Source organism: Jaculus jaculus, chromosome 2 (assembly GCF_020740685.1).
Source record: "Jaculus jaculus isolate mJacJac1 chromosome 2, mJacJac1.mat.Y.cur, whole genome shotgun sequence".
NCBI lineage: Eukaryota > Metazoa > Chordata > Mammalia > Rodentia > Dipodidae > Jaculus > Jaculus jaculus.
The window spans coordinates 113,660,968-113,684,710 of record NC_059103.1 but is presented as its reverse complement, the minus strand read 5'-3'; the positions used below and the strand labels follow the sequence as shown (position 1 = coordinate 113,684,710).

Genomic DNA, 23,743 nt, shown 5'->3' with positions numbered 1-23,743 from the left:
AGGGCAGCCAACCAGGGTTTCCGGCATGCTGAGTACACACTCTAGAAGCTCAGCCATTCCCCACTGAAGCTCAACATTTCAATAAGCTAGCAAACAAAAGGAAATTCAGAACCCTACAAATAGCACACACCCAAAATGTTCCTCAATTCAGGGGTAAATATGTCATATTTAAAGAAAAGGTTGCATTTAAATATTCCTGACACATAATATACTGATATATCTTTGCTTGTAAGAAATTTTAAGTGAATTGTTAAGTGAAATTTCTAATATAAACAGCTCGTTTCTTCAATAGGAAAAAGATAGTTATTTAAGCAGTCTTCATAGGGGGAAAATAATGCATTTTGGAAATGCAAACTCTAATATTTACTGCTTTATTTTTTCGTTAAAATATTTTTTTCAAAAGATAAAAAAGAATATGTTTTGTTTGTTAGGGTGAAATGAGTAAGTTTTGCTTCTTTTACATGAACATTTTTTTGTTCAATTCACCAACATTACAATTTTCTCTTTCATTAATTAATTCCCAATATTTCTGGTCTCACCACAGGTGAAAAAATGGGGCCAGTTAAATTAGGAAAATATTCTGGGGGCTAGGAAGATGACTCAGTGGTTAAAGGCACATGCCTACAAAACCTGCTGTCCCAAGTTTGATTCCCCAGCATCCATATACAGCCAGATGCAAAAGGTGGTGCAGGCAGCTGGTGTTTGTTTGCAATGGCACACCCATACAAACCCCTATCCATGCGCAAACAAATTTTAAAAAAGAAAATATTCTGATAATCATAGTGCTCGCATCTTAGTACACATGAAAATTTTAAATTTAAAACTATAATTAGTGGGATCAATTGTTAGCTATATATAAAATATAGCACATAGAGGGCCAGGCGTGGTCATTCATGCTCTAATCCTGAATCTAATCCTAAAGCCTGGGAGGCCCTGGATAGCAGTGACTTCGGGTAGCCTGGGATATACAGCATGCGTTCCCAACCAGCAGGGATTACAGAGTGAGACCCTGACTCAAAAAAAAAAAAAAAAAAGTTAAAATAAATAAAAATTGAGACCACGGTGAAGCTTAAGGGTAAGCATGTGCTCAGCACGAGTGAAGCCTAGGTTCTATGCAGAGCATCACTAACACAGAAATTAAAATTATGCTAGGGGCTAGGGAGATTGCTCAGCAGTTAAATGCACTTGCTTGTAAAACCGAACAGTCCAGATTCAATTCCCCAGTACTAACATAAAGCCAGATACACAAAGTAGCACATGTGTCTGGGGTTTGTTTGTAGTGGCGGGGCGGGGGTGAATCGGTCCTGCTGTGCCCATTCTCTCTTACTCTCTCTGCCTTTCTCTACTTGCAAATAAATAACCAAGTAAACTACTTTTTAAAACTGATTTTGTTGTTGTTTTTCAAGGTAGGGTCTCACTCTAGTCCAGATTGACCTAGAATTCACTATGGAGTCTCAGGGTGGCCTAGAACTCACAGCGATCCTCCTACCTCTGCCTCCCAAGTGCTGGGATTAAAGGTGTGCACCACCAGCTCAAAACTATTTTTAATTATGCTAAAATAGTGACATGCTATGAAGGAAATAAAGCATAAGGTGGAGGAAGACTGCCTGTACGGTCTACCTGAGGAATGGCAAGGGTAACGCAGGAGGACACTCAGTGATGCCACAAGGAAGGAGGGCTCCAGGCAATGAGAACAGAGCTGTGCAAAGGCCTCGAGGTGGAAAAGTGGTTGGGGTGGCTGAGTGACAATGCAGAGGCCTGTCAGACTGGAACAAGCTAATGTGGAGAGGTGGTAGCCTGAAACTGGTGATGCTGAATGTGGAAGGAACAAAGAGAAGAGCTGACGTCAGTAATTAACTTTATCAATACTAAGCATGTGTTCACCATCTTCAACAAAACGCCACATACATCAATGGCTGTCACAGGGGATGAAACATGGAGCTGGGACTAAAGAGACTTGGGTTCCGCTTCTTTCTCAGGAACAACTGCTCAAATGTTCCTGTTTCTTAGTTTTCCCCATCTGTCAAGGGAGAAAATTGGGTAAGAGATCTCTTAGCACATTCAACTCAAGAAGGATGAAGCCAGGCATGGTAGAACACGCCTTTAATCCCAGCAACCTGAAGGCCAAGGTAGGAGGATCACTGTGAGTTCAAGGCCAGCCTAAGACTACAGAGTGAATTCCAGGTAAGCCTAAGTTAGAGTGAGACCCTATCTCAAAATAAGAAATAAAACAGCCACTGGGACCTCATGAAACTACAAAGCTTTTGTACAGCAAAGTACACTGTGAATAGAGCAAAGCAGCAACCTGCAGAATGGGAGAAAATCTTTGCCAGCTATACATCTGACAGAGGATTAAGATCCAGGATATACAAAGAACTCAAAAAACTAAATAATAAGAAATCAAAAAGAAAAAGAAAAGAAAAGGAAAAGGAAAAACTCTAGCAACCCAATTAAAAAATATGCTATGGAACTAAACAGATTTCTCAAAAGAAATACAGATGGCCTATAAACATCTAAGAAAGTGTCTTACATCCTTGGCCATAAGAGAAATGCAAATTAAAACTACTTTGAGGGCTGGAAAAATGGTTTTGTGTTTAAAGTGTTTGCCTGCAAAGCCAAAGGACCCAGGTTCAATTCCCCAGGACCCACAATAGCCAGATGCACAAGGGGGCGTACGCCTCTGGAGTTTGTTTCCAGTGGCTGGAAGTCTTGGCATGCACATTCTCTCTCTCTCTCTCCCCCTCTTTCTCTGTCAAATAAATAAACAAACAAAATAGATTTTAAAAACCTACTTTGAGATTACATCTTACTCCTGTCAGAATGACTATTACAAAGAAACAAAATGACAATAAATGCTGGCAAGGATGCAGAAAAAGAGGAAATCTTCTACACTGTTAGTGGGAATGGAATCTCATAGAGCCACTGTGGAAATAAGTGTGGAGGTTCCTGAGACAGCTAAAAATAAATTTGCCATATGACCCAGCTATACCACTCCTAGGCAGATATCCTAAGGACTCATTGCACTACCTTAGAGATACTTGCACATCTATAGTTATTGCTGCTCTTTTCACCACAGCTAGGAAATGGAACCCGCCTAGATGTACCTAAAGTGATGAGTAGATAATGAAGATGTGGTACATTTATACAATGGATTCTATTCAGCTGTGAAGAAAAATGAAATTTGTAGGGAAATGGATAGATCTGAAAGGATTATACTTAGTGAGGTAACCCAGGCCCACAAAGCCAAGCACTGCAAGTTCCTTTTCATATGTGTATCCTAGCTACAAATGATTGGACTTCTGTGTGAGTTGGAATAAAACTGAATAGCAGAGGCCATTAAGCTAGAAAGGAGATAAAAAAGGAACAGAAAGGAAGGGGGAATTTAATAGGATGGTATTGTATATATGTAAGCAGACGAACAGATTAATGGGGGGTGAAAAGGCCTAAGTGAGGTCAGGGGAAGAGATTGGGTAAAGGAAAGGTGGAGAGAAGACCAATCATAATCTAACAGGGTATAAATAAGTCATATGGAAACCTACGTTTTTGGACAATGGCACACCCAGAAGCCACAGATTATAACTAGAAAATTTGCAGTGTTAGGTATGGGATATATTCCAGTGAGTTGTTGGCCAAGGAGGTCCTTGATGCCCCCAAAACATTACAAGCATTGCTGAGGCTCTTGATTTCCCACCAGGAATGGATGGTAAGACCCTATTGCTGAAGACTCCACATACTTGGGTTGAAAGGTCACTGAGAAATCCTGTTGAAGCTAAGCTGAAAACCTCCTTCATTAGTGTTTTGTATGGATCACAAGTGCAGCATTGACAGAGGTGGAAAAAACTACATTGCATGCAGATGGGAAAGAGAGAAGTCATTAACAGAAATAAACAACAGTGGACACTGCAAGCCTTAAGTTTAGCCAGCCAGACTGAATGAGCCAATGGATATAATAATGGCATTTCTGCTATGAGGGAACCAATGACTCTCTAATTGGACTGAAGGTCTGCTCCATGGGAGGGAATACATGCCTGATACTGAAAATCTATGACAGGGGAAGTCATGAGCCCTAGGGGTATAATGCCGACTGGTGTCTGGCTAAATGCATATATTATGCTCACCAAACTGCTCAGTAAGCACTTCTCTTAATATTCATACCCTTATATTAATGCTACTCTCATTTTTGGTTAGAGAAGCTTCTCTTTTCAGATAACAGTGACCTCTGGGATGACTCAAAAGGCAACATAGTGCTGAGAAGAAGTGACAGAGGAGTGTTTAGCACTGAAACATCTCTTTCACACCTTCCAAGGCTCAGGGTCCATTGTGGAAGAGGTGGCAGAAAGGATGTAAGAGCCAAAGGAATAGGACTCCTTACAATGGACTCTTCCAGACACAGAATGGCCTGGATAAGCATGACTTCACAGTGCCTGGCACTGCCTACACAAGACCATCATAAAAGGAGCAAAAGATGCTGACATCAAAACAAAAAAGAGACTAATGGAGGGGGGATATGATGGAGATTGGAGTTGCGAAGGGGAAAGTGAGGGGAGGATTGCCATGGTTTATTGTCTATTAACTATGGAAGTTGTCAATAAAAAATTTAAAAATTGATGATTATACAATAAACTTGTGATACTCATAACACAAATTTTAAAAAGGAGCTGAAGTACCTTCTACCAACTTCAATAAAAATAACAGTTATCATATAAGGAAGATGTATAATGAGCTTAGTACTGTTCAAACACTTGGCACATCATTTAAAATATTTTATTTTAGCAGTTGTGATCCCTGCCTGCAAAGCCTAAGGATGCAGGCTTGATTTCCCAGAACCTATGTAAGCCAGATGCATAAGATGGTTCATTTGCAGTAGGTAGAGACCTTGGTGTACCCATTCTTCCTCCCTCCCTCCCACCCTCCCTCTCTCCCTCTGCCTTTTTCAAATAAATAAAAAATAAAATTTTCAATAATATAACATTTATTTTGCCGGACATGGTAGTGCACGCCTGTAAATCTCAGCACTCAGGAAGTAGAGATAGGTGGATCGCCGTGAGTTCAAGGCCAGCCTGAGACTACATAATGAATTCCAGGCCAGTCGGGGCTAGAGTGAGACTCTACCTCAACCTACCCCCCACCATTTTTTTGTTTTTATCATTCATCAAAGAGAGGAAGAAAGAAAGCACATGAGAATGGGTGCACCAGGGCCTCTTGCTCCTGCAAATGCACTCCAGATAAAAGCATCACTTTATGTCTGGCTTTATGTGGGCACTGGGGAACTGAACCCAGGCCATCAGGCTTTCATGCAAGCACCTTTAACTGCTGAGCCATCTCTCCAAACCACATCATTTCTTTCTTTCTTTCTTTTCTTAAGAGTCTAGTTACCTTGGAGTTTATTTAATGTTTTCATGTAATACACACTTGGTTTTTGTTTTTGTTTTTTTTTTTTTAAATTTTTATTTATTTGAGAGCGACAGACACAGAGAGAAAGACATAGAGGGGGAGAGAGAGAATGGGCGCGCCAGGGCTTCCAGCCTCTGCAAACGAACTCCAGACGCGTGCGCCCCCTTGTGCATCTGGCTAACGTGGGACCTGGGGAACTGAGCCTCGAACCGGGGTCCTTAGGCTTCACAGGCAAGCGCTTAACCGCTTAGCCATCTCTCCAGCCCACACACTTGGTTTTTTAAATAACAATTGCAACAAACATCAGAAAGAATTTAAGAATGCTGCATTTGTGATCCATACAAAACACCAATATTTTGGGTTGTACATAATTAAAGAAATATCTCATTTTTTGAAATACGGTGACAGCTAATACATCCAGGCACGCCTTTATGTGTGCACAGTAATGCAGTTTAGACAGGGTGGGGAGTCACACTGGAACTATTCAATTTCTTTAAAACCGCGGAGCAAGAAAAGTAACACTGAACTTCCATACTGATTTTATACAACTGCTATACAGTACCTTGGCTTAAATCCAAGAGCAAAGTTAAGACTCTCCTCTAAGTGGTGGCGTATGCCTTTAATCCCAGCACTCAGAAGGCAGAGGTAGGAGGATCGCCATGAGTTCGAGGCCACCCTGAGACTCCATAGTGAATTCCAGGTCAGCCTGAGCTAGAGTGAGACCCTACCTCGGGGGGTGGGGGGACTCTCCTATCTTTTTGTTAAACAACTGCACAGTAAACTTAGATGACCCCCTTCCAGGTTTTACTGGGGAGCGGCCTTTGTAACATTTTATTTAAAAGAAGGCAGACTTAGTACATTTATACTGCTGTCACCACTGTTAATATTTCTTGGGATCTCAGGAAGATTCATATTCTTTACAGCTGATTCAGCACGGGCTGGAGCTCCTGCTAAGCCAGTCTCAGATTTCTCAGCTTCTTCTGTGCATCAATCTATGTAACAATCTCATTCATGTTGGTCTCCAAAACCATTCCCCCCATCACCATTTCGGCAAGAATATTGTGAACCTTGTCTACATGGAATATTAAATCCAGTTCACAGACATTTGTCTTATGTTTCCATCAACGCTTGAATTAGATCTAAAATGCCAAGTTCACTTTCTGAGGAATCCACACAGAAGACAAAATACAGTGTTGCATAATATCTATACATCAGTTTGTTGTCAGATCCTCCAGTTAATAATCCTCCTTCTAGGAAATTACAAACATTTTCCTCTCTCTTAGATTCCAAATGGAAAGTCTCCCTGATGATTTGCTGCTGCACATCTTCACTGTAAGGCTGGTAGAACTTGGACAGCCGTGGCTTCCAGTGGTTGTTGAGGAGGATGATCGCCTTGATCATGGCTGGGCAGGGCGACTGGGTGAGCGCGCTGGGGTGGGGGGTGAGACGGGAGTGCGAACCTCACCTCCAGGATGTCACCTGCGATCCCTCCCCACCCGCCCCTGACCGCGCACATGCAAGCAGGCCAGGTAATTTCTTTTTTTTAAACAAAATCCTACACAGCTGGTGCTACCACTATCCTCACTTTACAGCTAAGGAAAGAAAGTAAGGGTTAGGAAAGTTAACTTAAGCCGCAAAATGGAAGAGAGGAAATTTAATTGTGATTCCAAAGCAGGGTTCTTAATTACTCAGTGTTTGTTTTTCAATTAAACTTTTTGAGAACCTTATTCCTTAACTTTGCATAATATTCACCTTTAAAGAGAAACAACATGGCTTGACTTGTCAGTAAAAAAGTTGTTTTAAGGGCTGGAGAGATGGCTTAGCGGTTAAGCGCTTGCCTGTGAAGCCTAAGGACCCTGGTTCAAGGTTCAGTTCCCCAGTTCCCACGTTAGCCAGATGCACAAGGGGGCACACGCGTCTGGAGTTCGTTTGCAGAGGCTGGAAGCCCTGGCACGCCCATTCTCTCTCTCTCCCTTTATCTGTCTTTCTCTCTGTGTCTGTCGCTCTCAAATTAAAAAAAAAAAAAAAAAAAAAAAAAAGTTGTTTTATTTTTTAAGCAGTCCTGGGGATGGAATCAGAGCCTCATACATACAAGTATTCTGTTACTGAGCTATTCCTCGAAATGATTAAAAGGGTCATTTGACAAGATGGGGAGATGGCTCAGTGGATAAACTGCTTACTGAAAAAACATGTAAATGCCTAGGTTTGGATCCCCCAATCCCCAAATGAAGTCTAGAAGCTGTAGTGGGCTTCTATAATCCCAGCTGTGACAGGCTTTTGAAATCTCAGCACATCAATGGAGATGGGTAGAGAAGACAAGCGAATTTCCTGGAACCTCATGACCAGCTAGCCTACCAAAACAGGGATGAGCAATAAAAAGAGTCATTGGGCTGGAAATAAGACTCTAGGAATTAAGGTGCTTACTTACAAAGCCTAAGGACCTGGGTTCAATTCCCCAATGCCCACGTGGAGCCATTCATCTGGAATGCATTTGCAGTGGCTAAAGGCCCTGGCATACCCATATTCATTCTTTTTCTACGCTCCCTCCCTCCCTTCCTGCCTTCCTCTTTCTCTCTCTTTCTCAATCTCTCTCTCTCTCTCTCTCTCTCTCTCTCAACCTCTCTCTCTCTCTCTCTCTCTCTGCTTGTAAATAAATAAATAAAATGCTCAAAGTAGCCTGCATGTAAAGAAGGAGAGTCATTGCCTCAAACAAGGCGGAGGCAAGTACTGGTCTAATGCTTCTAAGCTGTCCTCTGGCCACACTGAATGTACAACAGAGAGCAAAGAAAAGTGTGTACCTGCACACATGACAAGCACACCTGCGCACACACACAAAGCAGAACAGCAAAAGTTCATCTTATAGTATCTGTCTGAATAAATTTCAGGAAATTACTATCATCTCCTCAACTAAAGATTTTTGGCTTCCTGGGGGAGAAGAAATTAATGATGCTATGTAACAATGTGTATAAAGAAGAGGCTCAATATATATTACTCAGTGATGCCATGTGATAAAAGCTACATATGACTAATCAAATTTGGAATGTTTACAAAATTTTCTAAACTGAAGTCTTTTGTTTCTTAAAAATACACCATTTCTAAAATGAAGTTATAGAGATGTCATTTACAGAAGACCTGAATAAAAGGAGGAGGGAAATGATGATATCAAAACATAACAGGGGGCTAGAAACATGTCTCAGCAGTTAAGGCACTGTAATGCCTAGGGACCTGGGTTTGAATCCCTAGTACACACATAAAGCCACATGCATAAAGCCCACGTGTCTGGAGTTCCTTTGCAGTGGCTGAAGGCCTGGCACACCCATTCTCTCTATCTTTCTATATACCTCTTTTTTTCCCTCACTCTCTCTGTCAAATAAATTAAAAAATATAAGAGCTGGGCATGGTGGCACATGCCTTTAATCCCAGCACTCAGGAGGCAGAGGTAGGAGGATCGCCATGAGTTGGAGGCCAGCCTGAGACTACACAGTGAATTCCAGCTCAGCGTGGGCTAGAGTGAGACCCCACCCTCCAATATATATTTCTACTGGTCTCATTCATATATATATAGAAAATATACATATATTCATATATATATAGAAAAGAAGGGATTCATTGGGACGGGGTAGGAGAGGAAGGAAAGGGAGTATGGTGGAAGGGGATTATGATCATGATATGTCTATATGAAGTAATAGTACTGATCACCATTAGTCCTTACATAATCTTCCATGAATTAAAGAACCAGACATGGTGGCTTATGCCTATAATCCTAGCTGACACAAGAGGATGGCAAGTTAGGTCAGCTTGGACTACATACCAAGATCCTGGCTCCCAAAAAGGGAAGAAAAGGAAACAATGACGTAATGTTACTATTTTATAGTGTAAGACGAATAAGATTTTTGCCACCTAATATCACAGTCTAGGGAAACACTTGTACTTGTTTTTGTTGTTGTTTCTAAGGGACACTCACTGAAGGGAAAGAAACAAACAGCGTGGCTAACTCAGCCCATGCCTCTCCTTTTGGGCTGTGCCTGCCTCCTGAGAACATGCATTCTCATCTGCTCTGGGTGTGGCTTGCAAATGCCTAGTCCTGCCAGTGACTGTGGAAGGAATCCAGAGTATTTCCGGAGTGAATTCAGCAAGGCCTCTGTTGTACAGACCACAGACACATTCCACAGAACTAACCATACTGCTCTTATGTAATAGGTAATAAAGCTGCAAGAGAAGAGTTTACTTGGCTGACTTCAATTTGCCTCTAAACTTGGGTGTCCTCTCTCCAAAGCCAACAATATAAAAGGTAAATGTCATTGTAACGGCATTTGAAAAGAACACTACATTTAACTTACACTCAAATACAAAATGGAAGTGCATTCAATGCAGGAAGAATTTCTTGAGGATCTAGTTCACAAAAATTACATTTCAAAATATATGATGAAGTATAGACAATATATAAAGTAACTAACAGTGGCACTTTGTGAGATTTTAGACAATGAAAAGCCTCTTCATTTTAAATGTTTAAACCACGTCTTTCTCTTTAAATTTTTGTTCTTGGGACTAAAGCTAAGTATCTTTTAGAATTCAAATAAACATTATTTGCCTGTTCCCAGACTCCTCGGAATCTTGTAGTTTGAGAAAACCAGTAAGAAGGAGGGTAACAGCAGCCACTCTGTAGGACAGTGATGAAGCCCACAGGAGGCATTTCCAGAACTCAGCATGGAACCTGGCCCAGAAGAAGTACTCAACACACATCAATTCCCAACAAAACAACGCGACTGAGCGCGCGTGACAACTATTCTGTAGAGAAGCCCATGATGAATAGAATGAAGGTTTGTTCATCATTAATCACAAATTAAGCAGTCTCAAAAATCAAATGATTCCTAGCAACTCATTTTTGACAAACATGGCAGGAAATGACTGGCTATAAGCCATGACTTTTACTCAACGAAAGCATTTACTGTTAGTGGAGAAACAGCTAAATGTTATTAAATAAATAAGTACATATTTTTAGATTTAATGAAAATGTCTCATGGTAATTTTGGTTTATTCATGGCAATCCAATGAATAAAATTAATGTTTTTAAATTGGTCACAATAGTACAGAAATGACTTCCTACCTTTTCATAAGTTAAGGGTTTGCCAGGGAATTCGGATAGAACACTTACTTAAGCATGTAGAAAGCTCCAGCATAGCACACCAAAACCCAACAACCAACCAGCAAAACAAACAAATACAGTTCACTGCACCTGTACTGAAGATGCAGCTCAGTGACTCCAGCAAGCTCCGCATACGCACACATACGGGTTCCTGAACTGCTCACACCCATCGCTCAGCAGGTAAAGGTTTGGGGGATTTGCATGGATAAGTGCATCTAATCAGTTAGTTAAAAATTTTGGACATTGAAATTATTTGATAGTTAATGACATTTGTTTCTTTTTAAAAAAAAAATTTTTTTTTTTCTTTTCAAAGCTGATCTGGAACTCTGTAGCTTGAGGCTGGCCTCAAGCTCACAGTGATCCTCCTACCTCAGCCTCCCCAGTGCTGGAAAGAAAGATACATGCCACCAAGCCCAGCCTAGCATTTCTTTATAAAAGCACAAAACATAAGAAAACTAAGTCAACAGAATAATCATTAATACTTTTTGGATCCAATCTGGAAAACAAATAAAAAGCCAGTATTTCTTCTTTTGCATTTTTATTGACTTCCCTCCCTCCCTCCCTTCCTCCCTCCCTCCCTCCCTCTCTCTCTCTCTGTGTGTTTGTATTTACACAATATACCCTGATCACAATCCCTTCAGACCACTTACCTTTTCTCCCACATCCCCCCTACCACTGAACCCTCTCTTCTTTCCCTTCTTTACAACTAGTTCTTCTTCTATTTTGAAGTTATTTTAAATTCTTTTTTATTTATTTGAAAGAAGGGAGAGGCAGACAAAGAGAGTATGGGCATGCCAGGGACTACTGCCACCTCAAACGAACTCCAGACACATGCACCACTTTGTGCATCTGGCTTTATGGGGTACTGGGGAATCCAACCCAGGCTGTGAGGTTTTGCAATCAAGTGCCTTTAACCACTGAAATGACTCTCCAGTCCTGACGTCATTCATTTTTTAGCCCTCCTATATTATCCAAGACAACATGTTGATGGGTCCAATGCTATACAGTCTTGTGCAGGTAATGACAGCTGCTGTGAGGTCAAGAATGCAACCGTCACTGTGTCTGTGGAATACAGCATTCCAAAGCACCCCTATGCAATCCTCTGGCTCTTACATCATTTCTGCCTTCTCTTCCACAATGGTCCCTCAGCCTTGGGAGAGGGGTGATAGAGATGTCTCATTTAGTGAACACTCAACTGTCACTTCTTAGCACTTTGTCCAGTTTAGTCACCAACATCTGAAAAGAAAAGCTTTTCTAACCAAAACTGGGAGCAATACCAATCTATGGGCATACACATAAATATTTGGAAGGTAATTTGGGGTGTGTGTGTGTGTGTGTGTGTGTGTGTGTGTGTGTCTCCATCCATTCAGCCATATGATAGTAGTACCTTCCCCATTAGGGCTTATGACCTTTCCAGCCAAAGGGTTTGATACCTAGCTTTTTAGTACCAGGCATGAATTCTTTCCTATGCAGCAGGCCCCAAATCTAACCAGAGAGCACTTGGCTACTCCCATAACAGTCATGTCACTATTACATTAGTTGGCAGATGTTGCCCATCTGGCTAGTTGGGTAGTTTAGGGTCTATGGCTGGTTATGACTACTGGAGACTTTTCTCCCCAAGCACGCTGCATAGCACTTTCCAGGACTATGAAAGCTTACCAGCAAGGGGGAGGCCACCAGCTCAGTTATGGCTTGTTTTCTCAGTATCCTACACCCAAACCATGTGGTGTCTTCAGTAATAGGGTCTTATCAGCTAGTTCTCATGGGTTACGAAGAGCCTTAGCAATAGCCTGTACTGTAAAAACCATTTCTTGACTAGGGAGATGGTTCAGCAGTTAAAGGCACTTGCTCACAAAGCCTGACAGCCCAGGTTCAATTCCCAGTACCCAAGTAAAGCTCTGCAACTGGAGTTTGTTTGCAGTGGGAAGAGGCTCTGGCATGCCTGTATATTTGCCTCTCCTCTCCTCCCTCCTCTCATCTCTTCTTGTTAAATTTATTTTTATTTTATCTTATTTTTATTTATTTGACGGGGGAGAGAATGGGCATATCATGGCTTCCAGATACTGCAAACGAACTCCAGAAGCATGTGTTACCATGTGCATCTGGCTTACGTGGGTCCTGGGGAACCGAACCTGGGTCCATTGGCTTTGCAGGCAAGCACCTTAACCGCTAAGCCATCCTTCAAGGTCCCCACCTCACCTCTTTTGACCTACCTTTCCTCCCACCCCCCTTCACAAATAAATACATTTTAAAAAATAAAAACAATTTCTAAGATTCATGTAGCCAAAGACTACTTAAGTGACTATTGGAGCCTAACTATTGAACTATATGCAGGCATATGTGGGGTATTAGCAATTCATGTGAAATGCTGAGAACTGGGCTTGTGTGATAGCTCAGTGACAGTGTGCTTGCCTAGATTTCACATACAATACAATAGCTTTTTTCATCCTGAAGAGCTTCAACAAAAAAGCCAAAAACCATTTACATATATATCCATCACCTCATTTCTGGGACAAAACACCCAAACAGAACCAACTTAAAGGAAAGGGCTTATTTTAGCTTAAAGATTTATCATGGTGACATAAACATGACAGGGGCAGAACGCTGGTGTCACATTATCCCATCAGAAAAGAAGAAACAGTGAACAGGAACAGCACTGGTCTGTAATCTCAAGGCCCAACCTCAGCATCATACTTCCTATAGGAAGGCTCCACATTCTAAACGTTCCTTCTGAACACAGCCACCAGGTGGGGAACTGATTATTCAAACACATAAGAGTCTATGGAGATAGTTTACATTAAGACCACTTTTTGCCCCTGACCCCCATAGAATTATAGTTATTTCATGAAGCAAAATGCATTCAGTCCAACTTTAAGAGTTCCCAGAGTTGTTTTTTTTTTTTTTTTTTGTTTTTTGTTTTTTTTTACCACTTCTAACACTGTTCAATAGATTACATTCTCATGAGACTCTAGGCAGTCTCTTAACTTATAAAGGCTCTGTAAAATCAAATTAAGGTATATCTACCAACAGATAATGGTACAAAGTAAACATGCCCATTACAAAATGGAAGAATGGAGGCACAGCAAGGAAAGAATGGATCAAAGCAAGACCAAATGTCAGCAGGGAAACATCAAGTCCTGTAGCTCCATGCCCAGCATCTAGGACTTGTGATAAAATCTCCTGGGCTGTAAGTCTTGTTTGTTCTGCCCCTCAGACTGTGCTGCCTGAAGCCTCTTTCCTGGGTCAAATCCATCCCAACCCTGCAGCTTTCTTTGGAATCCATCCCACAGTCCTGTCATCTCAAAAAGCCTGGAAATTCTATTGCAACTTAGAGTTCATCTTCACAGACTTGCCTAGCAACCTCATAGGGCCATCGTGGGAGGACTTCCTGCCCTGCCTCACATTGCTTAGCCTCAGTGGCTCTAGGGAACTGTGGTGTAACCCATGACCCTCTAGAATTTGAATTTTTCATTCTTCCAAAACTAGTACCATGTGAAGAATGCTGTCAAGGTCTACTATCCAGATAAAGGGTGGTGCCCACACAACACAGCTCTGGAAGCCTGTGTGTGCAGTTCTTGGGAAGTAAAGACCTCCTCCAACTCAACATTTTCCCTTCAGGCATTTTCCTTCAAAAGAATTTTCATTCTAGCCAAGGGCTTGGTGGCTCAGGACTTTAATCCCAGTACTAGGTAGCCTAGGTAGGAGGAACCCTGCAATTTGGAGGCCAGCCTGGGCTATGGAGTGAATTCCAGGTCAGCATGAAAGTGAGATTCCACCTAAAAACCAACCAAACAAACAATAAAAAAAAAGAAGAAGAAAACAGAGCTGAGCATGGAGGTATATACCTTGAATTCCAGCACAGGCAGAGGTAGGAGCATGACTGTACGACCGTGAGTTTGAGGCCAGTCTGGGAGCAGTAGAGTGAGCGCCAGGTCAGCCTAAGCTACAGTGAGACTATACCATAAAACAAAGCAAAAAAACCTGTATTATTCCTTGCTAGAGAATGGGGATCTTGCCTTCAGGGAGCAGTTGGCTTATCCTTCATGGTGGTATTCCCTTCAACAGTTAGAGCTGAAGGGGCTGCACTTTCTGTGCTGGGGATTTCAAACTTTTTTGCAGTTCTTTCTGTACCAAACTTCCTATTTTTAATTTATATGCATTTTTCTCTTTCATTGTAGATCAACATTAAGAGCAGCAAAAAGAAGCCTCATCACAGACTTGAGGCTTTACTGTCTTGAAATTTCCTCCAAACACATTAGTGAATTACTTTAAAATTCAACTTAGCTCAAGTTCTTTCTCAGTCACAGGAAGAATGCAGCCAGACTCTTTGCCAGACTATCACACTGTGCTGGTTTGATTCAGGTGTCCCCCATAAACTTAGAGGGTTTCTGAATTCTACCTTCCCAGCTGATGGAGATTTGGGAATTAATACCTCCAGGAGGCAGTGCATTGTTGGGGGCAGGCTTATGGGTGTTACAGCCAGTCTCTCCATGCAGTGTTTGGCACACTCTCCTGATCCTGTTGTCTACCTGATATTGGCCAGGAGGTAATGTCCACCCTCTACTCATGCCATCATTTTCCCCTGCTATCATGGAGTTTCCCCTTGAGTCTGTAAGCCAAATTTTCCTACAAGCTGGCAGGTGATTGCTGCCAGCAATGTGAACCTGACTACAATAGTAATATTGGTACTGAAGAGTGGTGTCATTTGTTGGTAGACACCTGACTATGTGGCTTTTGCCTTTTGGAGCTGATTTTCAATAGGAAAATGTGGAAGGATTTGAAACCTTGGCCTAAGAGACATCTTGCAGTGTTGTAAATACAGCTTGATGGACTATTCTGGTCAGAGTTGAAAGACCTGAATGCAGTAAGAACTATGGACTGTGAGGTTTGGCTTATGAGGGTGAGAAAGAGCTTTGCATGGACTGGGCTTGAAGCAGTTTGTGTGACAGGTTTGCTGTTACACCTGTGTCCTGAGAACTTGTGCAGGTTTACATTGCATAGAAATGGACTGATGTGAGCAGAGGGATATGGCCCAGAAAAAAAACTGAAATCTTTGGGTTGAAACTGCTGCTATTCAGCTGCAACTGTATAAGAGATTACAACCACTGAGATTGGGCCAGCTGACCTTCACTGGGGCAACAGGAAGAATGTGGACTCTATTGAAGGGGCCTGAATGCTCAAGGAATGTCCTGTTCTTCAAAGTCTGCTTTCTTCCCCTATGGATTATCAAATTGGTACCCTGCCTGGCATTTTGTAGTATAAGAAATACAAGAAAGAGAGAGTCATTGAGTTTACAAGGCAATCTTATATTTTGGAACCAGCCATGGGTAGTGTGAAGCAGATTTGCTGGATGCCAGCATGGAGACCCGATGGAGCCATGAAGATGAACTATGTGTTTCAGTGGAGACCCAGTGGAGATGCCAGGACCACGAGATGGCTGCTGAGGAGAGCTGCTGACCCCAGATAAGGTTTTGTAGGACTGTGAGTAGTGTAGCTAGAGGGGCAGAATTGGAACTCCAGAGACTTGCTGGTTAGAAGTATTAAACCTGGAGATTTGACACTGACTAGAGTTGTTGGACTTAGAGCTACACAGCTTGATGTTTGCCCTGTTTAAATCTTGTATTGGCTGAATATTTCTTTGCTATGCCCAACGCCATCTTTTGCAGCGTGTTTATTCTGTGCTATAATGGTCTTTTTTGTGTATTATGGCTCAGTTAAAAGGCCTTGGGTTATTGAGATGTTTGAATATCATTAGGATTGATAAAAACTAAGGGAACTTATGAAGTTGGACTGAATGCACTGCATTTTACATCGTGGGTGGTTATTAGTTTATGGGGCCAGGGCCAGAATGTGCTGCTTTGATTCAGGTGTCCCCCATAAACAGGTGCTCTGAATGCTAGGTTCTCAGCTGATGGAAATTTGGGGATTAAAGCCGCCTGGAGGCAGTGTATTGTTGGGGGTGAGTTTATAGGCATTATAGCTAGTGTCTTCTTGCCAGTGTTTGGCATACATCCCTGATCCTATTGTTCACATGATGTTAGCCAGGAGTTGATATCTACCTTCTGCTCATGCCATTGTTTTCCCCTGCCATCACGGAGCTTCCACTCAAGTCTATAAACCAAAGTAAGCCTTCTTTTCCACAAGCTGTTCTTGGTCAGGTGATTGCTGCCAGCAATGCGAGCCTGACTGCTACACTCACGAAGCATCTCTAGCCCAGGTCTAAGTGCTTTTTCTTCCGCTCTGAAACCTCCTAAGGTGAGTTTCCACAGTACATATTTCTCTTGGCCTTCTGGTGTTTCAAGCTCCCACCAGGATGGCCCATTAAGTTCTGCTTACAGCACTGTTAAGGCTTTTCTAGTCCAAATGTCCAAACCCATCGTCCTTCCTTCCCAAAGTCAATAAATCACATAGTCAGGTTTATTGGAACAGTGACTCCACTTCCCATTCCTGGGACCAATTTTCTGTATCAGTTACTTTAGCATGGCTAGGACACTTATGTTTATGCCCATGTGTTCATGCTACTCTCACTTTTGATTAAAGAAGCTTCTCTTTTCAGATGACAGTGACCACTGGGGTGACATAAAACTCACCACAGTGCTAAGAAGTGACAGTGAAGAGCTCAGTACTAATTGAGGTACCTCTACCACACCATCCAAGACTCAGGGACCATTGGGGAAGGGTTAGTAGAAAGAATGGGGAACAATGCTTAAAATGCTGTCTTCTAGACACAAAGTGGCCTTGATATTTGATGAACTCACAGTGATTGATGCTACCTACAAGATCTGCATGATAGGAGGGGAAAAATGATGTCATCAAAATAGAAGAGAGACTAGTGAGAAAGAAGGGATTCAGTGGCGTGGAGGATAGGTGGGGGAAAGGAGAGTGATGAGCAGGGATCATGATCATAGTATATTGTCTACATTTATGTCAATAAATAATTTTAAATGGAGCAAAGAGAAATCCCACTTACTGAATAACTTCCAGCTCATTCTTCAACATGTCTTTAAGGGAAAACTAGCTATCAGCCTATACGTTCCAGAAAGAATCCCTCTTCCTGAGATAGTGATTTATGGAAACAAATCTACAGATTCTATGACTGGATGGGGTCTTTCAGCCATATAACAATGCAAGAACATCTTTCCACATCATTTACCTTGGTACACACCATTTCTACCAAATTTTTCAATACTTCATTCTTAAATATCAGCACAATGAGGAGAAAAGACAAGCCTCAAAGATTTCTGACCAAATAGAGAAGAATACAGAGAGGAAGTGAGAGTATTGAATTGAAGACTGGAACACAATAGTGAATGAGAGACAGAGAGAGAATACATAGCAAGAGGAAAAGAGAACAGATAGAGTCACAAGGGAAAAGCAAAGACAGAATGAGAAGAAAGATGGGGAAAATAATAGAGGATATGAGAGATGAAGGCATATTCGAAAAGACAGAGATAGGAAGAAAGAGAAATGAGCAGAAAGTGTGAGAAAATAGGAGAAAGAAAAGAACCAGGGACAACAAAAAGGTGAGCAAGAAGGGAATGGGAAAAAGGGAAAAGAGGGGATGAAGGGAGGGAGACTGAAATTCAAAGAACTGCAAGGTCTGGGGCAAACATGTTCTGCATTGGAAGAATAAGGTTCACCTCTGATAATCCTGACAACACAGTCCATGGAGAACCAGCACTAGATATTCACAGTGTTGCAGTCAGGTTCCCATTGCTGGCAGAAATCACCCGACCAAGGGCAGTGTGGTGGTTTGAATAGATGGCCCCCAATATATTCAGTTTTTTATTTGTTTGTAGTTTGCATCTGCAGCCACCTGGCTAGAGGCAGTGTTACTAGGTGGATATTAAGGTGTGGTGGTGGGTTTCAGATTTCAATCTAAAGATATGCAAAGTGTGCCTAGCTGGAAGTGTGCTATGCTGTGTGGCTTTTGACTTGTGCTTCTCTCTCTCTCTGCTTGGACCTGTGAAGGCAGACCAGCTCCTTTGGCCATTATGGAACTTCCCCTGGATCTGTGAGCTTCAATAAATATTCCTTCCTCCATAACTGTGCCTGGCCTGGAAGTTCATCTCAGTGATCCTGAAGCTGTCTACTACAGGTAGCTTGTGGGGAAAAAAATGTTTATTTTGGCTTACAGACTACAGGGGAAGTTCCATGATGGCAGGGGGAAACAATGTCATGAGCAGAGGGTGGACATCAGCCCCTGGCCAACATCAGGTGAACAACAGTGACAGGAGGGTATGACAAACATTGGTAAGGGGAAACTGGCTATAACACCCATAAAGCCCGCCCCCCAACAATACACCGCCTCCAGGAGGCATTAATTCCCAAATTTCCATCAGCTGAGAACCTGCATTCACAACACCTAAGCTTATGGAGGCCACCTGAATCAAACCGCCATAGAGGGCGATGTGACTCAGGTGTGTGGACAGAATTCGGAGAGCGGAGCATGAGTAGCAGCGTGAGCATCTATGCCATGGTTTAGAGGGACGGGACACCAACAGGCAAGCTTGTATTTCTCACTAGGACGTCAACTAAAACTGAATAAGCAGGGAAGAGCAATGGCGCACAGCTTCTCAAACCTTCAGCAGCAGCAGCAGCGCGTGAGAGCAGCAGGACGCTGCACACAGGTCTGTCACAACCAGGGACTCAGAAACACTAGATCAACGTCTTAAAAGTTAACGTTTAAATAAAACCAGCAAGATTGTTACATGGAATCAACAAAACACATCATCTCCTACATTCTCTAGAGCCACAACTATCCACTGACAAAATCCACAGAAAACCAGGCAAACACCAAGGCACACTAGATGAATTTTTTTTTTTTTTCTTTCCGAAGTAGGATCTTGTTCTAGCCCAGGCTGACCTGGAATTAACTTGGGAGTCTCAGGGTGGCCCTGAACTCACGGCGATCCTCCTACCTCTGCCTCCCAAGTGCTGGGGTTAGAGGCGTGCGCCACCACGTCCAGCACGAGCAAGATTTTCTAAAGTGTACAAAGAACCTGGCAGGGACACTTTTTGGTGTAATAATCTTATCACTTCAAGACGGCAGAAATCCAAATGGAAATTCACAGTCCTCCTTTTCCTAAGCCTAACCACAACAGAAACAACGTCCTCCCAAAGCTCACAGCCTTCCATGTGTATGTCAGAGGAGGCTTCACCAAGGACAGTGCCTCCTGACCAGGTACTGTAGCTTGCTTCCAGTTGCAGAACAAAGCATAGGAACAAAAGCTGCTGATGGGGGGCTGGAGAGATGGCTTAGCGGTTAAGCGCTTGCCTGTGAAGCCTAAGGACCCCGGTTCGAGGCTCGGTTCCCCAGGTCCCACGTTAGTCAGATGCACAAGGGGGCGGACGCGTCTGGAGTTCGTTTGCAGTGGCTGGAGGCCCTGGCACGCCCATTCTCTCTCTATCTGTCTTTCTCTCTGTGTCTGTCACTCTCAAATAAGTAAATAAAAAATGAACCAAAAATTAAAAAAAAAAGCAGCTGATGGAAGGGAGGGATTTTTTTTTTAATTCTTTTTGGCTTATAGACTCAATGGGAAGTTCCATGATGGCAGGGAGGGGTGGTATGAGCAGAGGGCGGCCATCACCTCTGCCAAGGCTGATGGAGACAGCAGAGGGAGAGTGAGCTGGATTCTAGCAGGACAGCACTGGCTATCACACCCACAAGCCCATGCCCAGCAAACCACCTCCTCCAGCACCTCCCAAACAGCCATCAACAGGAGAAAAGCATTCAGAACACATGAGTTTACAAGGGATATCTGACCCAAGTCACCACAGTGGGTTTCATATCATTATATTACTTAGTGGGAAAAAAAAAATGTTTTAGATGAGGTCTTGCTAAGTAGCCCAAACTGGCTTTAAACTTGCAATCCTCTTGCCTGTCTCCCAAGTTCTGATAACAGGTGTATATTCCTACTCCTGGTTTACAGCAAATTAAAAGAATGAAATCAATACATCAAGCCTCTTAAGGAATAACTCACCCTTATTACCATTATTGGGAGCTGTACTTACCATGGGCCTTAAGATCCCATGTGCCAACCAGGCCTGGAAGGAATGTCTGGCAGGCTGCACTCACCCTGTTAAACACTGGCAGCATCATGTACAGCTTCTCCTCTTGTTCCTTCTGGGTCATGTGCCGGGGAGGGTGGCACAGCTCAGTGAAGAGCCGGCGGAGGTGCATCAGTCCCAAGGCATTGTCCTGCGGGCTGCACTCTTCCTGCCGCGGCCGCCCCATGATCCTCTTCACCATGTTCATCTTGGCTGGTGGTGACAAACACTTCTAATTCTGCAGGGAGATGTCAAGACATGAACAGTCAAAACGTCACCACTGTGACTAGGTCAAGCATGCACATAAGGGCGTACAAATAGTCCCAGCATTACAAAATTCTGTCTAAATTCCTGGCTACCTCTTTCAGTGGAAAAATGGAAGCAAAGTTGTGTTTCATAAATCTTCCTGAGCTGCAAGGAATGCAGCTTGAAGTTTCAACTGGTTCTGCCATAATGTCTATCAGATATAACAGGACACATGAGAAATGCTTCTGGTTAATAATATCAAATTCAACAAGTAAAGGGATCACAGATCTTATTATTAACAGTTGGGGAAGGGACAAAAGAAAACATGTCCTGTGAGAGCAGAAAGGAGGCTAGGATGAGGTGAGGTGGGTTGGGGGAGGGAAAAGGGAAATAAGACATCTTAATGAAACCTAATTCTCTGCATGCTAACAAAAATTTTAAAGAATAAACCTGGGCTTGGTTGTGAATGCCTGTAATCCCATAGGTGAGTTCGAGGCCACCCTGAAACTACATAGTGAATTCCAGGTCAGCCTGGGCTAAGCAGTGAGATCCTACCTTCAAAAACAAAAGCAAAAAATTAAAGGATAAATAAAAAACACATGTAAAGAGTAACAGAAAACTAAAAAGACACTCTTAACCTTAAAACATCCCAAAGCCAAAACTCAAAACTCCCAAATTTTAACTTTTCATTTTTAATTTTTCTACATGTTCAATTTTGATCACCTGCTGAACAACTTATTAGTCTGAAAATATACAAATAAAATGAAATGTCTCAATATACCTTATAAATCATAAAAAGTGTTTTAAAAATATTTTTAAATCATAAAAAGACAGTTAAGATCATACAACTAACTAAAAACCACTTTCTTTTTCTTTTTGTTTTGTATTGTTTTGTGAGGTAGAGTTTCACTCTAGCCCAGGCTGATCTGGAATTCACTATGCAGTCTCAGGGTGGCCTTGAACTCATGGAGATCCTCCTACCTCTGCCTCCTGAGAGCTGGTATTAAAGGTGTGTGCCACCACGACCAGCCACTTTCTTTTTCTTTAACATTTATTTATTTATTTATTTAAGAGAGACACACAAGGAAGCAGCCAGAGAGAGTGCATATGGGCATGACGCAGGGCCTCCTGCCACTGCAAATGAATGCCACTTTGTGCATCTGCCTTTATGTGAGTGCTGGGGAATCAAACCCAGGCCATCAGGCTTTACAAGCAAGAGCCTTTAACTGCTAAGCCATCTCTCCAGCCCTTCCTTTCTTTTTTCTTTTGTGTATGCACATGTTCCTCTGTGTGTGGGTGTGAGGTTGTGTCATACCAGTGTCCAGGCAGAGGTGAGAGGGTGACTTTCAGGTTGGTCCTCTCCTGGCCCCCTCGTTAGAGGTAGTTTCTTCCCTGGCTTCTTGCTCTCCTGTTCTTTGCCGTACTCATTACATGCCTCTGGGAAATTCTCCTGTCAGTAACTCATATCTTAATGCCAGCATGCCGGGAGCAAAAAACCCATCATGGCTTCTGCCTTTTGACATGGGGTCTGGGATCTAACTTGGATACTCAGGCTAGAGCAGTGAATATTTTATCCATTGAACTATCTCCCCAGCCCCAGGACTACTCTCTTCAAAAAAAAAAATTGTTTATTTATTTAACACAGGCTGTCAGGCTTTGTAAGCAAGAGCCTTTAACCTCTGAGCCATCCGTTTCAGTTCCAAGAAAGGAAGGGAGGATGGGAGCACCAGGGGCCTCTTCTAACTGCAAAGGAACTTCAGACACATGTGCCACATTGTGCATCTGACTTTCTGTCATGACTGAGGAATTGGACACAGGTCGGAATGCTTTGCAAACAAGTGCCTTTAACAGTAGAGCCACCTCCCCAGCCCAAGACCACTTTCTTACACTGTGGCTTGAAATCCTTTATGTTCTGTTAATTTATTTATAAGAAAGAACAGTGTCGTGGACGGTGGTGCATACCTTTCATCCCAGTGTTTGAGAGGCTGAAGTAGGGGGACAGCAAGGAGTTCGAGGCCAGCCTGGGGCCACATATTGAGTTTCAGGTCAGTATGGGCTAAAGTAAGACCCTGCCTCAAAGAAAAAAAAAAAAGTATCGAAAACTAAGGTAAAGAAAGAACAGGACTGGGAGCAATGGTTCAGTGGCTAATGTGCTTTCTTGCAAAGCCAGCTGCCTTGGAGCTTGATTCCTGACACCTATCAAGGTACATACACAAAGTAGTGCATGTGTTTGGAGTTATCTGCAGCACAAAGAGGCCCTGGCACTCTACTCTCTTGTGTTTGTTCTCTCTCAAATAAATGAAAGTATTTTAAACAATAGAAAAGAACAGTCAAGAAGATATTGAATATGATAAGGATAGCTGCTGTTTCATTCAGCTCATTTTCAGCAAGGACACATGAGTGCTCTGCATCATAATGTAAACACATCCCAGGATGGAGCTGCAGTCAAAGTGGGCTGAAGTATATATGGAAGCAATCACAAAGAGCTTTTAGAATGCATCATGGTCTCCTTACAACTACTATCTGTGCCAGCAACTAGCTCATTTCAGAAACAAAAACAGGATATCTTACAAGAGGAACAGGGAAGAATGGAAGTGCAATTTGCATGAAAAGCACTGTAATCTGTAGAAAAGCAACTATAAGAAATGCAAGACTAGGGCTGGAGAGATGGCTCAGCACTTAAGGCACTTGCCTGCAAACCTGCGATTGATTCCCTAGTGCCCATGTAAAGCCAGATGCACAAACTGACACATGAAACTGGGTTCGTTTGTAGCAGCTAAAGGCCCTGGTGCACCCATACTTCTCTCCTCTCTCTCTCTCTCTCTCTCTCTTTCTCTCTTTCTCTTTCTCTCTCCATGTCTGTATCTCTGCAGGCAAATAGACAAACAATTTAAAATTAAATATAAA

At 42.5% G+C, this 23,743-nt stretch overlaps 2 protein-coding genes across 8 annotated transcripts in view; both read right to left on the bottom strand.

Moving 5' to 3' along the window:
- Wdfy3 (WD repeat and FYVE domain containing 3) overlaps positions 1-23,743 on the bottom strand; it is a 250,165-nt gene that overhangs the window by 183,714 nt on the left and 42,708 nt on the right. For all 6 annotated transcript variants that reach the window (XM_004661584.2, XM_004661585.2, XM_045143336.1 and 3 more), the window contains exon 2: positions 20,619-20,828. In XM_004661584.2, the coding sequence (XP_004661641.2) occupies positions 20,619-20,798 (180 nt within the window). In that variant the 5' untranslated portion in view covers positions 20,799-20,828. The remainder of the gene's footprint in view (positions 1-20,618; positions 20,829-23,743) is intronic.
- Positions 6,226-6,795, bottom strand: LOC101602319 (AP-3 complex subunit sigma-1-like). Of its 2 annotated transcripts, none has more exons than XM_045143338.1 (2): positions 6,523-6,795; positions 6,226-6,354 (listed from the first exon to the last, which is right to left on the bottom strand). In XM_045143338.1, the coding sequence occupies exons 1-2, from the start codon at positions 6,793-6,795 to the stop codon at positions 6,226-6,228; spliced, it is 402 nt and encodes a 133-aa protein (XP_044999273.1). The 2 variants fall into 2 exon arrangements, with proteins under 2 accessions (XP_044999273.1, XP_044999274.1); XM_045143339.1 differs by lacking the exon at positions 6,226-6,354 and adding an exon at positions 6,387-6,461.

Excerpts from the sequence above, each read along its gene's own strand:
- LOC101602319 (XM_045143338.1), bottom strand. The coding sequence starts at position 6,795 with ATGATCAAGGCGATCATCCTCCTCAACAACCACTGGAAGCCACGGCTG. Across the intron at positions 6,355-6,522 it reads GCATTTTAGATCTAATTCAA|ACTGGCTTAGCAGGAGCTCC; the intron begins GCGTTGATGGAA and ends GAGAAATCTGAG.